Source organism: Monodelphis domestica, chromosome 5 (assembly GCF_027887165.1).
Source record: "Monodelphis domestica isolate mMonDom1 chromosome 5, mMonDom1.pri, whole genome shotgun sequence".
NCBI classification, from domain to species: domain Eukaryota; kingdom Metazoa; phylum Chordata; class Mammalia; order Didelphimorphia; family Didelphidae; genus Monodelphis; species Monodelphis domestica.
In genome coordinates, this window is record NC_077231.1 from 258,607,499 (window position 1) to 258,628,009 (window position 20,511).

General features: G+C 36.3%; 1 protein-coding gene across 2 annotated transcripts in view; it reads right to left on the reverse strand.

The window, feature by feature from the left end:
- APBB1IP (amyloid beta precursor protein binding family B member 1 interacting protein) overlaps positions 1-20,511 on the reverse strand; it is a 129,397-nt gene that overhangs the window by 78,151 nt on the left and 30,735 nt on the right. For both annotated transcript variants that reach the window (XM_001376084.5, XM_016426336.2), the window contains exons 2-4: positions 8,695-8,766; positions 7,496-7,583; positions 1,687-1,982 (exon numbers count right to left, since the gene is read on the reverse strand). In XM_001376084.5, coding sequence (XP_001376121.3) covers positions 1,687-1,982; positions 7,496-7,583; positions 8,695-8,766 — 456 coding nt within the window. The remainder of the gene's footprint in view (positions 1-1,686; positions 1,983-7,495; positions 7,584-8,694; positions 8,767-20,511) is intronic.

Consider the following 20,511-nt stretch of genomic DNA (forward strand, 5'->3'; position numbering starts at 1 on the left):
TAATTTATAATATAGTTTGGAGGAGAATCAGGAAGCAGAATCCAGAAAACAGTAGCTGCAAAGACTGCCAAGAGTTACACCAAAGTTAAAAAGGTGGCTGAGAAAAAGCCATTGGTTTGACATTTAAGAGGCTACCAGTAATCTTTGAGATAGCAGTCAGTTCTAGAAGCAGCTCTATTGAGGTTGATCAGCAGGATGGAAGAATCAGGACTCGAGTTGGCAGTTTCAGTGAGATGAGAAGAATGGAAGCTGTGCTATGGGGGCGTGAATACAGAGAGATCTTAAGTATAAACTACTTTAATTGATAGATAAGCTATTGCTACTGAAACAAAAAAATTTCAGTGCATTGTACTATTTGTATAGGACTGTCATTGCTATTCTGTAACAACAATGAATGGGAGCTACTTACTGAAAAATTGAAAAGATGTGCCAAGTGCACAGAATTTAAAGTGGATACTATTTAAGTTTTTAAATCACTTTCTCAGGGCACCTAGGTGGCACTGTGAATAGAGCACCAGATCTGCAGTTAGGAGAACCAGGGTTCAAATATGACCTCAGACAGGCAAATCATTTAATCTTGATTCACTAGCCCTTGCACTACTGTCTTAGAGTTGTTACTAAGACAGAAAGTAAGAGTTTAAAAAAGAAAATCAGTTTTGCTAAGATGCATATACTTTGTAATAAAATTTAAAAATAAAAATCATTAGAAGTTTAGCTACAAATTTGATGGATTGGCAGAATTGAAGGGAAGAGCTTTTTTGCTTTGTTTTGTTTTGAATTAGCATTGGAGAGACCTTAGCAGGTTTGTAGGCAGAAGAAGTAAAGCTGCCAAGAGAGGAAAACATTTGTTGAAAGAAAGAATAAGAATGACAAATGGTGCGAGTCCTTGAGAAGACAGGAGGGAGCATGTAGTCAAATGATCCACAGCTTTGGAAACAGTCAGAGTTTTGACTGGACTTGTCAAATTTTATCTCATTTTCTTTAGTGTGACATAGATGCAGCTAGACAGACCCAAGATTCGGAAATTCTAGAACCTCAAGTTATGTTGTTTTCTTCACTTCCTATGTTAGATACTTTCTAAATCCTTGAAAGTCCTGACCTTCAAAACATGTGATACTTCAATGCTTTGAGATAACAATAATGGTCTTAAAGTTCCTAGGATGGGGGACATCTTCAAAGCACATTTCATTAAAAGGTCATATCTAATGACCGTGTGTGTGTGTGTGTGTGTGTGTGTGTGTGTGTGTGTGACTACCGAAGTTTTGTATGCTTTAATGTGGATAGTTAGGTATTTAGGGGTAGCTAAGTAGCATGAGAAAGAGTGCCAGACTTGCATCCAGGAATGCTTGAGTTCAAATCCAGCCTCTGATATTACTAGTTATATGACCCTAGGCAAGTCACTTAACCTCTCAGTGTCCCAGGTAAGTCTCTGATACAACTGGGAAACATTTAACAAAATGAAAAAAGATAAAAATAAAACACAGATCATTTTAATACATGATATTACAAGTCCCTCAGAGATGCTTAGGTGCAGTCTGGTAGTCCCTGCTTCTATTTGAATTTGAGATCACTATTCTATACCATTGAATTCAGATTTGAACAAATATGATAAAAACTAGAAAAACTTCAACAAAAGTTAAGGCATAGTAGTGCCAGGAATCAATGTATGTTGATGGGTAACTTTACCTGAGTGAGAGGTTCAGGAGGAGGAGGTGGAGGGGGTGGAAGATCTAAGATAGGGTCAGCAGGTGGGGGTGGCAGTTCGTCCTCATAATTGCTAATTCCAGTATTGGTCAAATTTGTCTTATAACCAAGGGAAGCTCCATTGCCAACGACTGATGATGACACAGATGTTGTGTTTGGTTGGTGCTGAGAAGCTTGTTTTTGGGCTTGGATGGTTCTCTGCTCTGCTTCACTTATGTCGGCTACAAGATCAGCCATTAGAGCATCTAAGTCATTGTCCTCCAGTGCATTTAATGATTCTGTTAAAATAAAAAGAAGGTACTTTAGGAAACTGTTAAAAGAGGCAATTGGAAAACTCAGTGGTAAAAGAGTTGTAGAGAAAATGATGAGGGGCTGCAGAGTAAAAAATGTTCTGGAGGAAGTGACATTAAAAAAAAGATTTAATGATGTTCTCTGTGTTTACATCAATTAGTTCCAATCCATTTAAAACGACTGTCCCTCTCCCTTATCACACTCCCTTCTCCTCGAACCAATAAGACCTTCTTTGTAACAAAGAAAAATAAACAAAAACGAATTAACTAAAATTAAGACAAATCAGCCAGCACAGCAACTAAGTTTGAAAGCATATGAGACATGTTGCCACCAGAGTTCCCTGGCATTCCCAGTGAGAGTAGTGTTCATTCGGATGATCAGAGATCACCTGCCTTAGTCACTGAGTACATTATTTTCTTGGTCTGCTCATATTTCACATTTTCATTTATCATCTCTTCTCCCTTGATGGATGTCAACTCCAGAGTTGCTTTAGTTAACTCCCTTCTCTATTAGTGATAAAGAGCAATTTTTCATAGCATTGTTGTTGGTTTGCACTTCTTTAGAAAATTCTTTCTACATATCCTTTTACCATTTGTCAACTGGGAAATGGCTCTTGGTAAATGAAATCCAAGTCAGGTTTTTAAGGAAGGGATGCTCATGGATTCAAAAAAGGATTAGGGGAGAGCCAGGTATTCTAGATGAGGGTGCCATATGCAAAAGCATGAAAGGCATTGGAGAAGATAGAAAAATGAGTTTATCAATAAGATTTTCCAAGGCTATAACAGTGAGCTGAAACTTCTGGTAGGTCTTGCCAAGTTGGAAAGGTCCAGGGATAGAGATGGATAAAGATATAGATATGTTTATTATCTATATCATAAAGGCAACGAGATAGCACAGTAGATAGAGCACTAGGTTTGGAGTTAAAAAGACAGCCTGTATGCTGTCTTTTTAACACTGCCTGGATGACCCTGGATAAATCACCCAATCCTCTCTGCCTCGGTTTCCTTAACTGTAAAATGATCTGGACCAAGAAATGGCAAACCACTCCAGTAGCTTTGCCAAGAAAACCTCAACTGGGGTCATAAGGAGCCAGACATAACTGAAATGACTCACCAATAAAAAATATCTACATCATAGTAGGAAGACCAGCTTTACAAAATTTGGAGTCTCATCTCTAGGATGGCTGTAGGGCAATGAACTTTTAGGCCACAGAAACCCCCAAAGATCACATACAGAGAAGTACTAAAGTGGGCATCAGTTGAGGTGGACTTCATGTAAATGACATTACAGATCCTTGAAATGTAGAAGTTTAATAAAGTTTTAATGAAACAAGATTCGGTGGGGGAGTATTTAAGAATCTATGGAAATAAAAAAATATAACAAATAAAAAGAAACCGTTTTCAAGCAGTTTAGAATTATCTATTTGCAGACAAAAAATTCTATATGACTAATAAGCCATTTTTGCCTTTAAAATAGTCCCTTATACAGGAAGCCTTTCCTGATTCCCTCTCCCAAACTACTGTATATTTTATTGCTTTATCCACTGAGCCACCTTAGCTGCCCTGGTATGACTGTTTAAAAAAAAAAAACTTTTATAGTATCCTTCCAGATTTGTGTATTTTTTGTATTTAAAATTATATTTAAGATGTACGGTAAAATATAAAAAGTTGTGCTAATATCATACATATTTTTGCATACATATGCATATTTTTGTATGTATGTTATCTCCTCCATTAAAATGTAAGCTCCTTTTAGCAGAGATTATTTTATTTGTATTTTTATTTCCACAGCCTAGCACAGTGCGCGACACATAATAAACTCTAATAAATCCTTGTTGCCTGATTGACTCAGACACACAAATTGTCAACAACTGGTTGATCTCATTGCCATTGTAATATATGTGCCTTTAAGCAAAAAACTCCACTGTATTAAAAAAATATTTATAATGCAGTCAGTCTTTCTACTTCTTCAGATTGACATGTCCCTTAATTACCAATAGCAATGTCAATAAAGTAAAAATTAGAGAAACAAAACCCTATTAATACTTTATTATTTAAACAATTATTATTTAAAAATCTACAATTTTTTTGAACCTTCCTCTTGACTTTCAAAATCTTTTTTACATTTTCAGATTGAAGTGATATGTATTTATTTTTTGGAATGAAAATTTATTTGCACCATCACAACATACAGGGTTTTTTTGGCCATACAGAGATTTTTAAATGGAACACGTGATTTGTCAAAAATTAATTTCAAACATTGTCAGTCAATAAAACACATTTTGTAGTTATTTACATTTGAAATATTCATTTCTATGCTTCAAATGTCCATAACAACTTTGTGGTAATTCCCCCATTTTTCTTTTCAGCTTTCTTTTTTGGCCATTCATCCCCATGTATATATATTTTTTCCATTTCATATAGTCTTAATGCTATACTGCTTATCTACTTTTTTCTTTGCTTTTAGTTATTTCATATGGATCTGACCAAGTTTTCCTTGTACTTTTTATTCTTAACTATTTACTAGAACTCCATGACATTAATAAACTAATTTATTCAGCCATTCCCTGTTGTATATTTTATTTGTTTCAAATTCTATCAAATAACAAAAAATGCTGCTAAAACATATATATTTGAACCTACTCTTCTCCCTCCCAGACACAATCTCACTATCCTATTTGGTTAAAAGGTATGACTGTTTTTATTTATTTTTTAAACCCTTACCTTATGCCTTAATATGAATTCAAAGAAGAATAGTAAGGGCTCCACAATGGTGGTTTAGAGACTTGCCCAGGGTCCCACAGCTGGTACATCTCTGAGGCCAAAACACGTCCCATCTTTAGATCTGACTCTCTATCCACTGAGCCACCTCAAATAGGCCTGGTTTTAAAAACTTCTGTAATATTCTTCCAGACTAATCTTCAAAATTATTCTGCCAATTTGTGATTCCACCAGTAATTTATGAATGAATCTATTTTCCCAAACTCTGCCAGCATCGAGTTTTGTAATTTTGAATTGTTTTGGCCAAGTTGTGAAAAGGCACTGTAGAATTGCTTTCATTTGCATCTCTTTGCTTATTAGAGAGGCTGAACATCTTTTGGGTGACTTAAAAATTTTTGTACTTTGCTTTTATATAAGTAATTATATTATAATTGGGACTAGTTTTTGCCCTCATATATTTTAGCATATTTGACGTAATTATTTTTCTAGACTTTACGCTTTGCTTATTATTACTTTTTATGGTAAAGAAACATTTCATTTTTGTGTATGTCAGTAAATCTATCTTTTCTGCAATACCTTCTTTTAATTTGCTCAAAATTAAAACTGCCCCTTACCTCCACAACTAAGATAAATATATCATTCCATTTTATCCATCTTTCATAATTATTATTTTTGGTTTATCCCAATTTTATATGGAATTTGTTGAGGGATATGGTGTGAGGTGAGGCAGCTAGGTGGCACGATGGATATTCTGATCTCAGATATTTACTAGCTGTGTGACTTAACAGTATCTGCCTCAGTTTCCTCATCTATAAAATGAGCTAGACAAGGAAATGGAAAATTACTACAGTGTCTTTGCCAAGAAAATCCCAAGTGGAGTCAGGAAGAATCAAACACACCTGAACAACAACAATAACAATAAACCAACAGGGAATTGGGGGAATTGATATCTTGTACATAAGGTGAATTAGGCAACATGACTGTACAACAACATGGATTATGATATGGGCTAAATTCCATTTTTTACTCTAGAGATTAATTTTTTTCCTACTCTTTGTTACATACTAAGTCCTTCCTCCAGCTTTTATTTTTCCATAGATTTATTTGAACTGATCTTTTACACATTTTTTTTTGGTCTGAAGTCTTAGATCTTTACTCTTTTCATTGATTTTTAAATTTTCTTATAGTATTGGATAATTTTAGTGACAACTACTTAGACATATATCCAAGTCAACCTTCATTAGTTTCCTCCCTGATTATCTTTTTATATTCTTGTCATTCATTTTTCCATATAAATTTAAGGATGATTATATGGAATTCTCAGAGTCTCAATGGTCACCCATCTGATCCATGGAATTCCTTCTACAACAAATATGGAAAATGGCCATTCACCCTTTGCTTAGAGATCTCTGAGTAAAGAGAAACCAATTGGAGAATTATGAAGAAATCCATGGGTATTTTGATGATTACTATATTAAAAGTATTATATTAAATCTACAAGCGATGATCAATGACACATGTAAAACCCAGTGGAATTGTACGTTGGCTATGGGAGGGAGTTGGGGGATGGGGAGGGAAAGAACATGAATCTTGTAACCATGGAAGAATATTCTAATTAAAAATTTCCAAAAGTAAAAATAAATTAATTAAGTCTACAAGCTACTTTATGGAGCATGATCATTTTTTGAATGTTGACTTGAACCATTCATGAACATTAAATGTTGCTTTGATTAGTAGCCCTTTATTTCTCTCAGAAGAGTCTTATGTTGTTTTTTTTTTTAAATCCTTACCTTCTGTCTTAATCAATACTATATATTGGTTCCAAGGCAAAAGAATGGTAAGGGCTAGGCAATGCTCAGGATCACCCATCTAGGAAATGCCTGAAGTCACATTTGAACCCAGGACCTCCAATCTCTAGGTCTGGCTCTGTTCACTGGGACACCTAACTATACTTATGGTTGCCTTAATAAAGGCCACAGTTAGTTTGCTGGCAGTTGATGGGGTTTTCATGTAGTTTTTGCTAATTTCTTTTTTACAATAATCTTCAATATCTAAATATTAGAATACAAATTACTTTTATAGGTATATTTTCTTTCCTAAAAACTTGCCAAATACATCATTTCAATTAACTTTTTTATTCAGATGCTTAGATTTTCTAGATATGTTATTATGCCAATAAAATGGTGAATAATAATATTCTGACTTCTTTATTTTCAATGTTAATCATTCAAATACATTTCTTTTCTGTCTCAGTGCCAGCATAGCCTTCAGGAACCGTGGCTAACTTTTACCTCAGGAGGAGGCATTGGTGTAGGAGTTAGGTAGAGGCTTTTCATGCATTTTGAGAAATTTGTCATCAATGAATATTGGCTTTTATCCAGATAGTTTCTGCATCCATTAACATGATATATTGTTTATGGGTTTGGTTTATTATATTTATGGTTTTAAAAATATTAAACCAGCCTAATAAATATGATATAAATCCTGCTTGGACATCAAGAATATTTATCTTTGTATTGCTTTATTCTGCTACCATTTTATTTAGTATTTTATCATCCATATTCACTAGAGAAATCAGTATGTGATTTTCTTATTTTTTAGTGTTGATTTTTCCAGGTTTTAAAATCAGTGCTATATTGGGTACTTTCACACATCTCTCTATAAATAAACCTGTGTAATAAATGATAACTTTGGAAGTCTGAGAAATTCACCTGTGAATCCAAGAGATTTTTAGTCAACATCTGTATTTCAATTATATTATTCAGGAAAAATATACTTACCATTTAAATCTTTAAAACCAACACTGTAGTTAAATTCAGTTCTGGGTAGGTCATGGCTAGGTGGTGGAAGAGTTTCAACTTCTAAACTCTGTTAAAAAGAGAACCCAAAAAAGGCACTTATAACATAACTGTCATCTCTGAGTATGTTTAACAGTTCTACAAGTGACCACTTTCTGCTCATACTCATCTCTCCAGACATGTTATTTCCAAAGAAACCAAGCCTTTTTTTTTGCCCTTACTTGTAACTACTCCATGCACATTTTGTTTATTTATGGAAAATTCCAATTTAAACTTGTTTCTAAAGCAATTAAGGAAGAAAAATTTTAATAAATCCCCAAGAGTAATTTTTTTCATTCATGTGCCACAATTTGTTCAGCCATTCCTTAATGGAAGGGCATCTTCCCTGACTCAGTACTTTTGATATAGGGTGTCCCCAAAGTCTTAAATTTAAATTTATACTAAAACTTTGGGAATACCCTGTATTTCTGTTTTCCATTCAAAAGTTATGATAATTTGGGAAGAAGAAGACAGGTTGGAAGGTGAGGAAATGTATGAATAGGGAAAAGCAGCTGGAAGAGAGATTTCCCCCTCTCATCTCTTTCCCCATTTCCCCTCCTCATGACTATTATAATGAAGGCATCCTTGCTGAAGGGAACAAGATTCTCTGGAGCATTTTCTATGAAAGCCTCTATAGCTGGGAAGCTTTTGTGAGTCACCCTCCAGCAGTTTACGGGGGCAAATGTAAAACCTCCATTTTTTTCAAAGGGTCTTTCTAAACTGTAGCAGTAATAGGACATATGCTATTAGCTTTTATTTTTTATCTTTTTGGCTGCTATTTTCTGAGCCAAACCTTTAAATGAAATGTTTTGTTGATTTTAAGCCCCGGGGCATTTAAGGTGAAGGATATGCTGGGAAAATGCAATTATTGAAGTGCTCTGCTTTAGGGGCCATTCTGTAATTACTTAGGGCCACAGGGTGCCAGTGAACAAAAGGATTATGTTGGGGGTTTTAAATTATTCCAATTTTACTTCTTCTTTAATAGTTCTCAGCATAAAAGATCATACCATTTGGAATGACAAAAGGGATATAATATAGATCCACCTTCCAATGTTCTGAAAAATGATTTGCTTTTTACCCGTAAACTTCATTTGATTTTTTTCCTAATGTGATCTGAGAGTTTAAAAAAAAGAATAATTTACCTGGGTCAACAAGTCCATTTCTCCCAGCAGATCGCTGAACATTTGGTCTATATCTTCACATGTCTGCTCCATCTGAACAAAGGAAATATGGATATAAGCGTGTTTTAACACCAAATCTTTGGATGAATGAATGGCATGCTGTTTTCTCATTTGAGTCATCTAGGGACCCTCGTTGTGTGGGTCAGTCCTAAAGGTAAGAATCCAAAAGATAAGGGTCTGTTCTAGGTCCTTTAGAATCTCCAAAACACTTAGGAAAGTTCTAAGGGATTTTGGAGGCTATTCTTAGACAAACCTGAGCCTAACAAGAACTAAACTCTGGGCTCTAGCCTCAAGCAAAACTGAAAAATGCCACAGTCTTCTTCTGAAACAAAGGAGTCAATGCTGAGTTCAAATCTAGCCTCAGACACTTAGGAGCCATGTAACCATGGGCAAGTCATGCAACCCTTGTTTGCCTCAGTTTCCCTAACTGTAAAATAAGAATAAACAGCATCTACCTCCCAGGGTATCAAATGAGATAATAATTGTAAAACATTTAGCACAGTGTATAGCATATAGCAAGCACTGTATAAAATATGGCTATTACTATTAAGATTCATCCCTTTTGAATGCCTCTTTCTATTAACATTGAAATCCATTATATTAGTAGAAAAAAAGAGCATTTTATTTAAATTGGTATTATATATGAGGAATGTTTGGTTTATATGATGATAGATTTTTTTTCACAAAATAAAGAAAAAATTTGGCCCTATCTTTAAGAAAATAGGTGAACTGAAGGTGATTATTCATTCATCATTTTATAAGAGGTTCTGGGTACATTTAAGTATTGGTTTACAGATTATTAATTATTTGATGAAGCAGGGCAAAGGGAGAGGCACCAAAAATTAAAAGGTTAAAATTCACAGACAACTGAGAATCAGAAATGAAGTCAAAGCAAGTTTGAAATCACAACATAAACAAATGGGAAATAGCATTGTAACTTTTTTGGGTTTGTTTCCTCATCTGTAAAATGAGAGAATTGGATTAAATCAGAGTCAAATTCAAATAGAAACAGATTCCCACAGGTCTCATATTAACTGAAAAAAAATCACAAATTAACATTATCTTTGTCATGCTAGATTTTTATTTCTTTGAAAAACATTTTCCAATTACATTTTAATCTGGTCTGAAGGCAAAGTTGACATGTATCAGTCATTGAAGGCCCTTCCAGCTCTCCACCTTTGATACTAAGGAGTTTCCATCCCATTGTGGGGAGAAAAGATGTAAAAAATTGAGTATAAATATAAGACAGTTTGAGGAGGAAAAGAATGACAAGAAGAGAAGATTCAATTGGAGTAGGAGATGAAGGGGATCCTAAGGGAAAGTCTTCCCCTAGGAGGTGGCACCTGAATGGAGAGCATTTGGGACAGGTTCATGCATTGTCATGGAGGCAAGAGGAGAAATACGGAATGAGGAACCAGTAAGAAGATCAGTTTGGTTAGAAAAGACGATGAGAAAAGAGGAACGTGCCGTAAGCTTGGGAGGGTAGTCGGCGGCCAGATGGTGAAGGGCTTCGGGTGTCTTTAAGGAGGGAGAGGGAAGAAGGAAGATGTTACCTGCCCTTTGCCTACAGATGCCGGATATATATAGCCAGAAAGAGATAAATTGCTCTTGCTTGAAGGAGAGAGAAGTTAAGATTTAGCTCACAGGGAAGTTTATCTTACACAGGATCCTAGATTTAGAACAGAAAAGGATCTTAGAGGCATCCAATAAAACCCCAAATTATACAGATGAGGAAAATGATGGCTGAACCAGTTGTCAAACCTAGATTCTCTGTTTCTGAACCTAGTGTTCTCAGCTGAACGCAATATCCTCAGTGACATGGGTGCATTCTCACTGTGTAGGATTTTCACCTATGTACTGCCATATATGTCCCACAGAAGATCTACCTCACAAGCTGAAGGGCTTCCTCACCCCAAGCACTTAGCACAGTGCCTGGCACACAGTAGGCACTTAACAAATGCTAGTTGACTGATTGACCTTTAAGTTTTCTAGTATTTTCAATGCCATTGCAACAACTCATCTGGTCACCAGATTTTATTTTGTTTTATTTTGTTTTGTTTTTAAATGCTTACCTTCCATTTTAGAATTAATACAATGTATTGGGTCTAAGGTAGAAGAGTGGTAAGGATTAGGCAGTGGGGGTTAAATTGCCCAGGGTCATACAGCTAGGAAGTGCCTGAGGCTATATTTGAACCCAAGACCTTCCATCTCTGAGTCTGGCTCTCAATCCACTGAGCCACCTAGCTGCCCCTTGCCATCAGATTTTCCAAGCTATCTGATATTGGCCAATATCAATAGAACAAAACAGATATACAACAAACAATAATTAAATGATGATAACAACCAAGTATTGGATAAAAGTATAGATCCAAGTTTTTGGAATAAAAATTCACTATTTGGTAAAAATTCTTGGGAAAATTGGAAAGCAATCTGGCAGAAACAAGGTATAGACTATATATTACACCATTCACTAAAATAAGGTCAAAATGGATACATAGCCTTAGACATAAAGGGAGATATTATAAGCCAATTAAAGCACTATGAGATGTAAAATGGATCATTTTGATTACATTAAATTGAAAAGTTTTTGTACAAATAAAACTAATGTAGTTAAGGTTAGAAGGAAAGCAGAAAATTGAGGAAAAAATTTTATAGACAGTTTTTCAGATATCTGTATCTGAAATATATAGGGAACTTTGTCAAATTTATAAAAATATGAACCATTCCCCAATGGATAAAAGGTCAAAAGATATGAACAGGCAGTTTTTGGATGAAGAAATCAATCCATCAATATATAGGCATATGAAAAAATTTTCTGAATCCTTATTGATTAGAGAAATGCAAATAAAAAATAACTAAGATACCATTTCATACCTGTCACATTGGCTAAAATGATAAAAAGGCAAAATGATAAATGTCTGGAAGTGATACAGAAAAATGGGGACACCAAGGCACTGTTGGCAGAATTATGTGATCCAAACATTTTGGAAAGTAATCTGGAATTATGCCCAGAGAGTTATAAAACTGCATATACCCTTAATCCTAGCAATAACCATGGTTGGGTCTCTTTTCCAAAGTGATTAGGGAAAAAGGTAAAGAACCCATATGTTCTAAAATATACGCAGCAGCTCTATTTGTGGTGGCAAAGAACTGGAAACAGGGTATGTTCATCAATAAGGGACTGGCTAAACAATTTGTGGCATATGCTTGTGATGGAATACTGCTCTGCCATAAGAAATGATGAGTAGGTTATTTTTTTTAAACCCTAATATTTTTTCTTAGGAACAACACTATATATTGGTTCTAAGGCAGAAGAATGGTAAGGGCTAGGCAATGGGGATAAAGTGATTCACCCAGGGTCATCCAGCTAGGAAGTGTCTGAGGTCTGATTTGAACCCAGTTGTCTATTCACTGAGCCACCTAACTTCCCTTCAAAGCAGGTTAATTTTTTAAAAACATAGAAAGACCTATGTGAAATAATGAAGAATGAAATGAGTAGGACCAAGAGAACATCATATGCAGATACAGAATTAATGTTTGAAGAATAAATTAATAAATTGATTGATTAATTGATAAAATTAATCAAATAAATTGAATGTCTACCTCCAGGGGAAGAACTGATAATCAGAAACATGAAAGACAATGTATATATATATATATATATATATATATATATATATATATATATATATATATATATATATATATATATGAAAAATCCCAACTCATTTTACTCCTCTGTTATCCCCATTATCAGTTATCCCATCTCACTGTCTGACCAAGTTGTTTCCTCTTCCAATCACACGTCTATTATTTTTATGCTATTACTTGTTTAATCAGAGGCAGGATGGTATGGTGGATGGTAAGGATGTCCAGAAGCTCTGAGTTCAAGTTCTCCCATGATTTACATTTCCTCTGTGACCTGGGCAAATCACATAACCTCTTAGTTATCTAGACCAGTGGCACCAAACTCAAATAGGAACAGGAGCCATTATCTGTCATTGCATATTGACTTAGAAAATCACATATTAAGATTATCCATATCCATACTGTGTATTGGTTCCAAGGCAGAAGAGTCGTAAGGGCTAGGCAATGGGGGTCAAGTGACTTGCCCAGGGTCACACAGCTAGGAAGTGGTTGAGGCCACATTTGAACCCAGGACCTCCCATCTCTAGGTCTGGCTCTCCATTCGCTGAGCCACCCAGCTGCCCCCTTCAATTACATTTTTATCTGGTTCTAGTTACACTTGGGAGAGTCTGACACCTCTGATCTAGGCAATTCTCTGAGACTATAGTTGTTAAGAAGATGTCCTATTGTATTTGTAGAAGTTTGCTCGCTTGGGAGCTCTCCATGCCGGTGAAATCGCAGGTTCCGTCCCTATCCCCATTTTTTTGTGCCAGTGACCTTGAGCCATGTGTTGCAGTCTATTTACACCAGCCGTGGCTCTGTGTCAGCCTCAATTTCGATTCTATGGAGGGAGTGATATTCCAGGAGAATGTGATGAGAGAGAGGTCTTTGGCAGTGAAGAGGAGAAGGTGAGAGAGAACACCAGAGTTTATATAAGTTCAACATCTGATGTGGGAAAAGTAACGCATCCAGAGTGGAAAATCTAGCTTTGTCTGCCTGGTTTTATGACTAAATACAGACAACCGAAGAAGATAGAGGCAGTAAGATAGCATCATCCTTGCAGAATGTAGCCAGTGAAATTTCTCCATCTTCTGCCATTTATGGTTGGCCTCCTGCATCATTAGAGAGGAAACCTCACTGGATCATAAAGAGCGATGACTTGAAAAGTAATGGCGGCATTCATGGATATAGAAATATTAATGAACACTAACAGCCCCGGCTTCTCAGCCTTCCAGAGTTATGGATATACAAGCAAGTCAAGGACACAGCAGAATGTTTCATCCAACCCGCAGGGTAATAACTCAGACCATCCATCTCCTTAATAACTCCTCCATCCTCTCATCCCTCTCTTGTGGTCCTCAGTGTCTCACCTGGCAAAAATCGACTATCTTAATACTCTCTCTCACTCCACCCCCCCCCCCAAGTTATCAGTGTTTTGCAAAATGTCCAATCAGGACAAGATAAAATCATAGACCTTAGTGTGGGAAGTCATCTGGTCCAAGCTTCCCGTTTACAGATGACCTCGCAAATATACATAAATGAGTAAATGAACTCCAGAATTTACTCAGAAAGAGTCAGATCCTTAGTGAAAGAATATTTTTATTCATTTTTAAATTTACTTTATTACTTATAAAATAAATTCTATTTCTTTTAAGTCATTTGATTTAAAAATATTCTCAATAGAATTTGGGATTTATAGTTCTGGAACAGAATAAATGCAATGGTTTCATCTTTCAACCTCACCAAAGTTAACAAGATGGGAGATGGGGCTTTTGTTCTGGCCTTGAAGACATCTCTCTTTATCTAGGTTAAATAACTTTAAAAAACCCTGAAATTTAGTTTTAAGAATCCTTTCATTTTTTAATATCTTGGTCGTTTCCATGTCCTTCCCTCCCAACAGTGAACTCTTCCCCTGAAACAAAGAGAAACTGTTGAGTAAAGCCAATGAATTAAGCAACTGCTTTTGACAATATATGTGAATTTCTGCTCATGTAGGCTATGATACCTCACTGCAAAGAGGAGAATATTTTTTATTTCATCTTCAGAGCTGACTGGTTCCTGCAATTAATCTGAGCCCAGCTATTATCTAGTGTTGTTTTCATTTATAATATACAACCATAGAGATAATATATTGATAGATCATTAGATAGAACAATAGATAATCAGGGCTAGTCATACAACTGAGTCAAACCCTAAGAGTTGGTCTTAATGAGAAAGAGCCAAGAGAGATGGAGAGAATCTGATTTTAGTGATGGAGATAGGAGAAGGGCTTCAAGAAGCTTCCTCTTGCTCCTCTGGAAAAAGAATCCTCTACAGCTGTGAGACCCCTCCAGGGAACCATGTTGCCATAGGAAAGGAGGCGAGCCACAGAGATGTAAATGGCCAGGAGTCCCCAAATTCTTGAGTCAAGAAGAGGAATTTGGGGAACAAATAGAAAAGGGCACAGTGCCTGGGATATATAGTAAAGGCTTAATAAATGATTGTTGCCTGACTCAAGCCAGGAAAGTAAGAGAGAGCACCAAAGTGCTGATGGGCAAATTTGGACTTTTAGTCTTTTTTAGTACTTTTCCTAGTGAATCATGTGGACTAAAAAAATGCCCATGATGGGGGTGGGATGGGAAAATGCCATATCCTCTTCCTCATTCCTCCCATTATACATTCTGGACCAGTGACAAATGATATATCCAGCAAGGAACTGAAAGAGGATAGAGAGAGTGAAGAAAGGCAGCCTCAGGGACCATGACCTCTTTGGGGCAGAGAAGTAAAGCTTCAGGACTCTCTGAGGACCTACGCTGAGCTCAACAGAGCTTCCATACTTCGGGAATTTCATGAAGACACCATGAAAAAAATATTGCATGTATCATACAACAAAGATTTGCAAGTTACTCTTTTGCCACTGGTGTTTCCTAAGCTTGAGTCCATTTTTTCCTGGACTCTATAAATATGTGGAGCTGAATGGTACAGATATTGGAGGCATTGGCTACATAATAATTATTCTTATCGAATATTAGTAAATTATTGCTCAGTCATTTCAGTTGTGTCTAACTCTTTTCTTGGCAAAGATAATGAAGTGATTTGCCATTTCTTTCTCCAGTTCATTTTACAGATGAGGAAACTGAGGCAAACAGGATTCAGCTCCCATGGGTTCAATGGTTATCTCTATGGAGATGACATCCTGTTTTATGTAGCCTAAATTTTTTTCTTCTTTTTTAAAACTCTTACCTGTTGTCTTAGAATTAATGGTTTCCAAGGCAGAAGAGCAGTAAGGGCTAGCCAACTGGGGACAAGTGACTTGCTTGGGGGTCACACAGTTAGGAACTAAGTATATGAGGTCAAATTTGAACCCAGGACCTCTCTAGCCATTTAACCACCTAATTGCCCCCAGCCCTAGTTTTTCAATTGAAGCTCAGTCCTATGTCACCAACTACCTCCTGAACATCACAAACTATATGTCCTGTAGGCATCTCAATCTCAAAGGGTACAAAACAGAATTAATCTCACCCATATCCTTCTTCCAAAGAATCCTTCTACCATCTTTATGTCACCCAAGCTGGCAATTTAACTCTTCATTATCATTTACCAATCTATTGCTAAATCTTATCATCTCTGTCTTTGCAACATCTTTCCAATGTTTCCTGTTTACCCACCAGCCTAGTTGAAGCCCTCATCACCTCCTACTTGGACAAGGGTAATGGTTTTCTGATTTATGGTCTCTGCTTTATGTCTGTCTCTACTCCAATCTACCCTCTATTCAGCTGCCAAAGTTTCTCCTAAGACAACACCACTGGTTCCCTATTACCTCCAGGAGCAACATCAACACTTTAGTCCAGGGATGAGGGCCAGATCTTCCCGGTCCTTCTCTGGGCTTGGCTTTTCCTGCCTCCCTCTGTCCCTTGAAACCCCTATATGGTTTCAGTCTAGGGTCTCTGAAATGGAAGAGTTCTGCTCTCGTTCTGACCCCCCCACTAGTGGCTCAATCCTAATTCCCTTTCTCAGAGGCTGGGCTGAGCATAAACAGAGCTATGGGTAGCCCTGACTACTCTAGTACTACCCAATCATTAACCACAGATATAATAATTAGGGAGAGACACTCAGAGAGCCATGGCTCTTTCTTATAGCAGCTGCAATCACTTTCTCTCCACAATCCTCTTGGGGAGGTCAATGACTAGCCAGGCCAATAGAAGCCAGAAAGAGACTTATTGCTAGGGATGCTAGTGATTAGACCAGCAGGAATTATTCTACAGCCTGATAGCTACAGGTCCAGAATTGAGAATGCCTTGGACCCTTGGGCTTTAAAGGTACCTTTCTAATTGATTAATATTCTGTTTTGTTTTATAGTAAGTGCATAGAATTTCAAGAATTCTTAACCTTTTGGAGGGGGGTCCATTATTTTTTTGGAATGCATTTAATTAATTAAATTTATTTTATAATAATACTTTATTATTCTTATAAGTTAATAATAAATTAATTAAATCACATCGATTAATTAATTAAATTAAAATACACAGGATTACAAAGAAAACTAATTATCTTGAAATATAATCTCTCTCTCTCTCTCTCTCTCTCTCTCTCTCTCTCTCTCTATATATATATATATATATATATATATATATATTTAAAAACCCATGGAGACTAGGTTAAAACTCTAGTACTATCCCATTTCCTAGAGAGAATCAATCTTCTCTTTGTACTTGCTCTTCCCCATGATGACTTTTGATAGCCTTCTTGAAGTTTCGATATTTCAAAACATCAGAGTAAGTACTGCCTTCACCAATGCAAATCATAACCCCATACCCCTGAGTAAGTGGTCTCCAGGTGCTGTGTCTATAGAAAGAAGTTCCTCAAGGGCAAAAGTAGTTGGTTTTTAGGTCTCGATCTCTAATGCCCATCTGGGCTGCTTAATAAATGTCTGAACTGAACTCAGGTGCCTTTATTCTGGAGATCAGCCGTTTCAAATCTAGCAGGACAAGTTCTCAAGTGACAAACCCTCCAACTTGGTAGGGTGTGCCAGGATGTGGGATACAGGGGCCACTTTCATGGCAGGAGAAGGCATCTGAGTAGAAGCTCAGTGTAGAAATCCAAAGATGAAAGAAACATCCTGAGGACTCTTGTCCCTAATGGTCTACCCAAGGATTCTCTGGAGTAAGAGAATCAAGTAGGTAATTTTCAAACTTCAAAATACCTTTGAATTAAAGACGTATTTTTTTATGGAAAATAATGGGTAAAGGAATGGATTTGGGATCATAATTCTGGAAGGCTGAAGCTGAAGCATTCAGTATACCCATTTCCTAAGAGAATGAGCAGTTTGCACCATACTTTTTTGGATTGGGCCAATAAGGAAATTTTCTTTGTTTGATTATACATATTTGTTATGAGGGTTTTCTTTTTTGTTCAACTGGAAAAGGGGAGAAAGGAAAGCTAAATACCTGTTAGTTGAAAATTTGTAAATACAAAAATAAAGAATGGGTTTGACGTTCTAAAGAATTTATTTGGAGATTTTAGCTATCATCGTTCTAAAACCCATACTTTCTTTCTGAATTGGTTGAATTACTGGGAGCTAAATATAACTATCAATAGATTTTACTGACAATAAAACTAATAGGCACTGTAATGAATGAGGCCACATTTTCTATGGACTACTTCTGGTGCCCAGGTGTGTTATATTCTGAGCCTGTTTGCCTATTAAAGTCAACATATCTACTAAAAGGAAGTCACCTCTTTAAACCACACACATTTAATGTTTATATAATAAAAATACATCACTAATTCTGAAAGGATACAAAGTACTTAGCTTTTTGACAAAACAGGTAACAAACAATAATAGTGTATCGAATGTAAATTCCTTATGCCATATTGAAGTAACTGGAGTCCAGGGTTTAGTTTTTGTCTACTTTTAAGTTTCAAGAGTCACATTAATAAAAACAATCTAAAGGCTTCTGTCAAACATGCTGACTTTCATTACTTAGGAAAAAAATCCTTTGGTCTCTTAAATTTTAGACACATGACAATCTCAGTGGGGGGGGGGGTGACCAGAGTATCTGATTTCTTCATTTCTCAAGAAGGGTATGTGAAGTGTGTTTGTTAATTAATGATTTTATTTATTTATTTTTAAAGGTGATCCATCTTAACACCCTGATTATTTTCTACCACCCTTTTGTTTTTGATTACATGGTTTTCTTTTTCTGGAATATTTGGTTTTTGCCAATTCTCTTCTACATTATCACCAGGGACATTCACTCAAGTTTGCTATTTGGGCACCTAACGTTAAAAAACAGAATGAATGCCTCATCTCGACGTGGGGACACACAGGATCAGAAATGAGGGCTGAATTTGAGGCCAAATAGGGATGATTTGTTTCTTTTTACCTTCTATGATGACATCCACAATCCTTCTTTAATTATATTAGAGAAGAGGCTGATCTCCCATGCCTAGATGTACCCCCTTCCTACCTGTGTCTCAGAATCACTAGTTTCTTTCAAAACTCAGCTCAAGCACCGACTTCTACATAAAGCTTCCAATATGTGCAGATATATGTGTGTTTATATCTACGCATTTACCTACGCCAGCTTCACTGACAAGGTATTTAACCTCGCAGACTCTAAGGTGGAGAGGGTGGTCAGTATCATGGCATTTCATCACTGGGAGTTTCCCCACACGGATGAATTCACCGGTCTAAAAATTAACCAAAGATCCTCTTCTGACACTCTGTCATGGCATGGAGGTGCCTGTGCATTCCAAGGTCAGGCCACCGAAATTCCCCTTATGGCAAGTTCTGCCAATTAAGAAAGATGGACAGATTAGCGGATCTACAAGTAATGACCTAGACAAACACTGAGAGGTTCACTACCAGCAGGCTGGCCACAAGATAATGAATTCCTTTGCTATGGTGACCCATGAAACATTTTTTAGTCACTAACCACTGAAGGCTGCGAGTCAGGCAGATTGGGTCCAATGAATGAAGAGTCATCCTCAATTTCCACTCACTGTTCTTCACTCCACAGATCTAACAGTTGTCAAATCTCACCATTTCTATCTTGACAACATAGCTCACCTTCTTCTCCTTCTTTCTACCCATAGCCGCCATCTTAGTTCAGGGCACTGATCACCTCTTTATTGCTAAATTTTGATTTTTAATTCAATTAATTAATTTAATAAATTTTAATTCAAGTTAGCTCCCCTCTAACTTTTTTCTTCCATTTTCCCTACCAAAATGTTTTCTAAAATGTAGATGTGACCATTATTACCTCTCTGCTCCCAGATGGTTCTAGGATCAAATAAAAACTCCTCCTTTGTCTGGTATTTATCTCTTCACAACCTGCCCCCAATCTACCTTTCCAATCCTGTTATACATTATCCTATATTTATTCAGTATTTTACTGAATATATATACATATACTTATATGTATATACACAATGTCTTCCATATTTAGAGAGGGCTGAGTTCAAATTCAGCCTCAGACACCTACTAGTTGTATAACCCTGGGCGATCTCTGCCTCAGTTTCTCAAACAAAAAATAGGGAAAATAATATCAACTCCTTCCCAAAGTTGTCAGGATCAAATATGATAATTTTTGTAAAATGTGCAGTGCCTGGCACATCATAGAGCTTAACAAACCCTTGTATGATTTTAATTTATATTCTACAATGGGTAGAATTTCTAATACATCCTGGGGTCATTCAATAACTGATTGGTAAGTCTCTTGAGTGGATCATCCTGTGATCATAATCATGAAATTGGCACTATTTTAATTTGGTAATTAAAAAACTCTTACCTTTTGTCTTAGAATCAGTAATGTACAGTGCTTCTAAGTCAGAAGAAACATAAGGGTTAGGCAATTAGAGTTAAATGACTTGCTCAGGGTCACATGGCTAGGAAGTATCTGAGGCCAGCTATGAACCTAGAACCTCCCTGGGTGGTTCTCTACCCATTGAGCCACCATCTTTTAATATTTTATGGAAACATTTTGCATTTAATTGAAAGTAGGAAATAAGATTCATTAGAATAAAGGTAATTTGGGTAAAAACAATTTCAAGTTGGTCATCCAAACAAACCCAGGAACTAGCTGAACATAATTATAAAACACTTTTTATACAAATAAAGTCAAATGTAAATAACTGGAGAAATACTAATCACCCAAATGGGACTTCAAA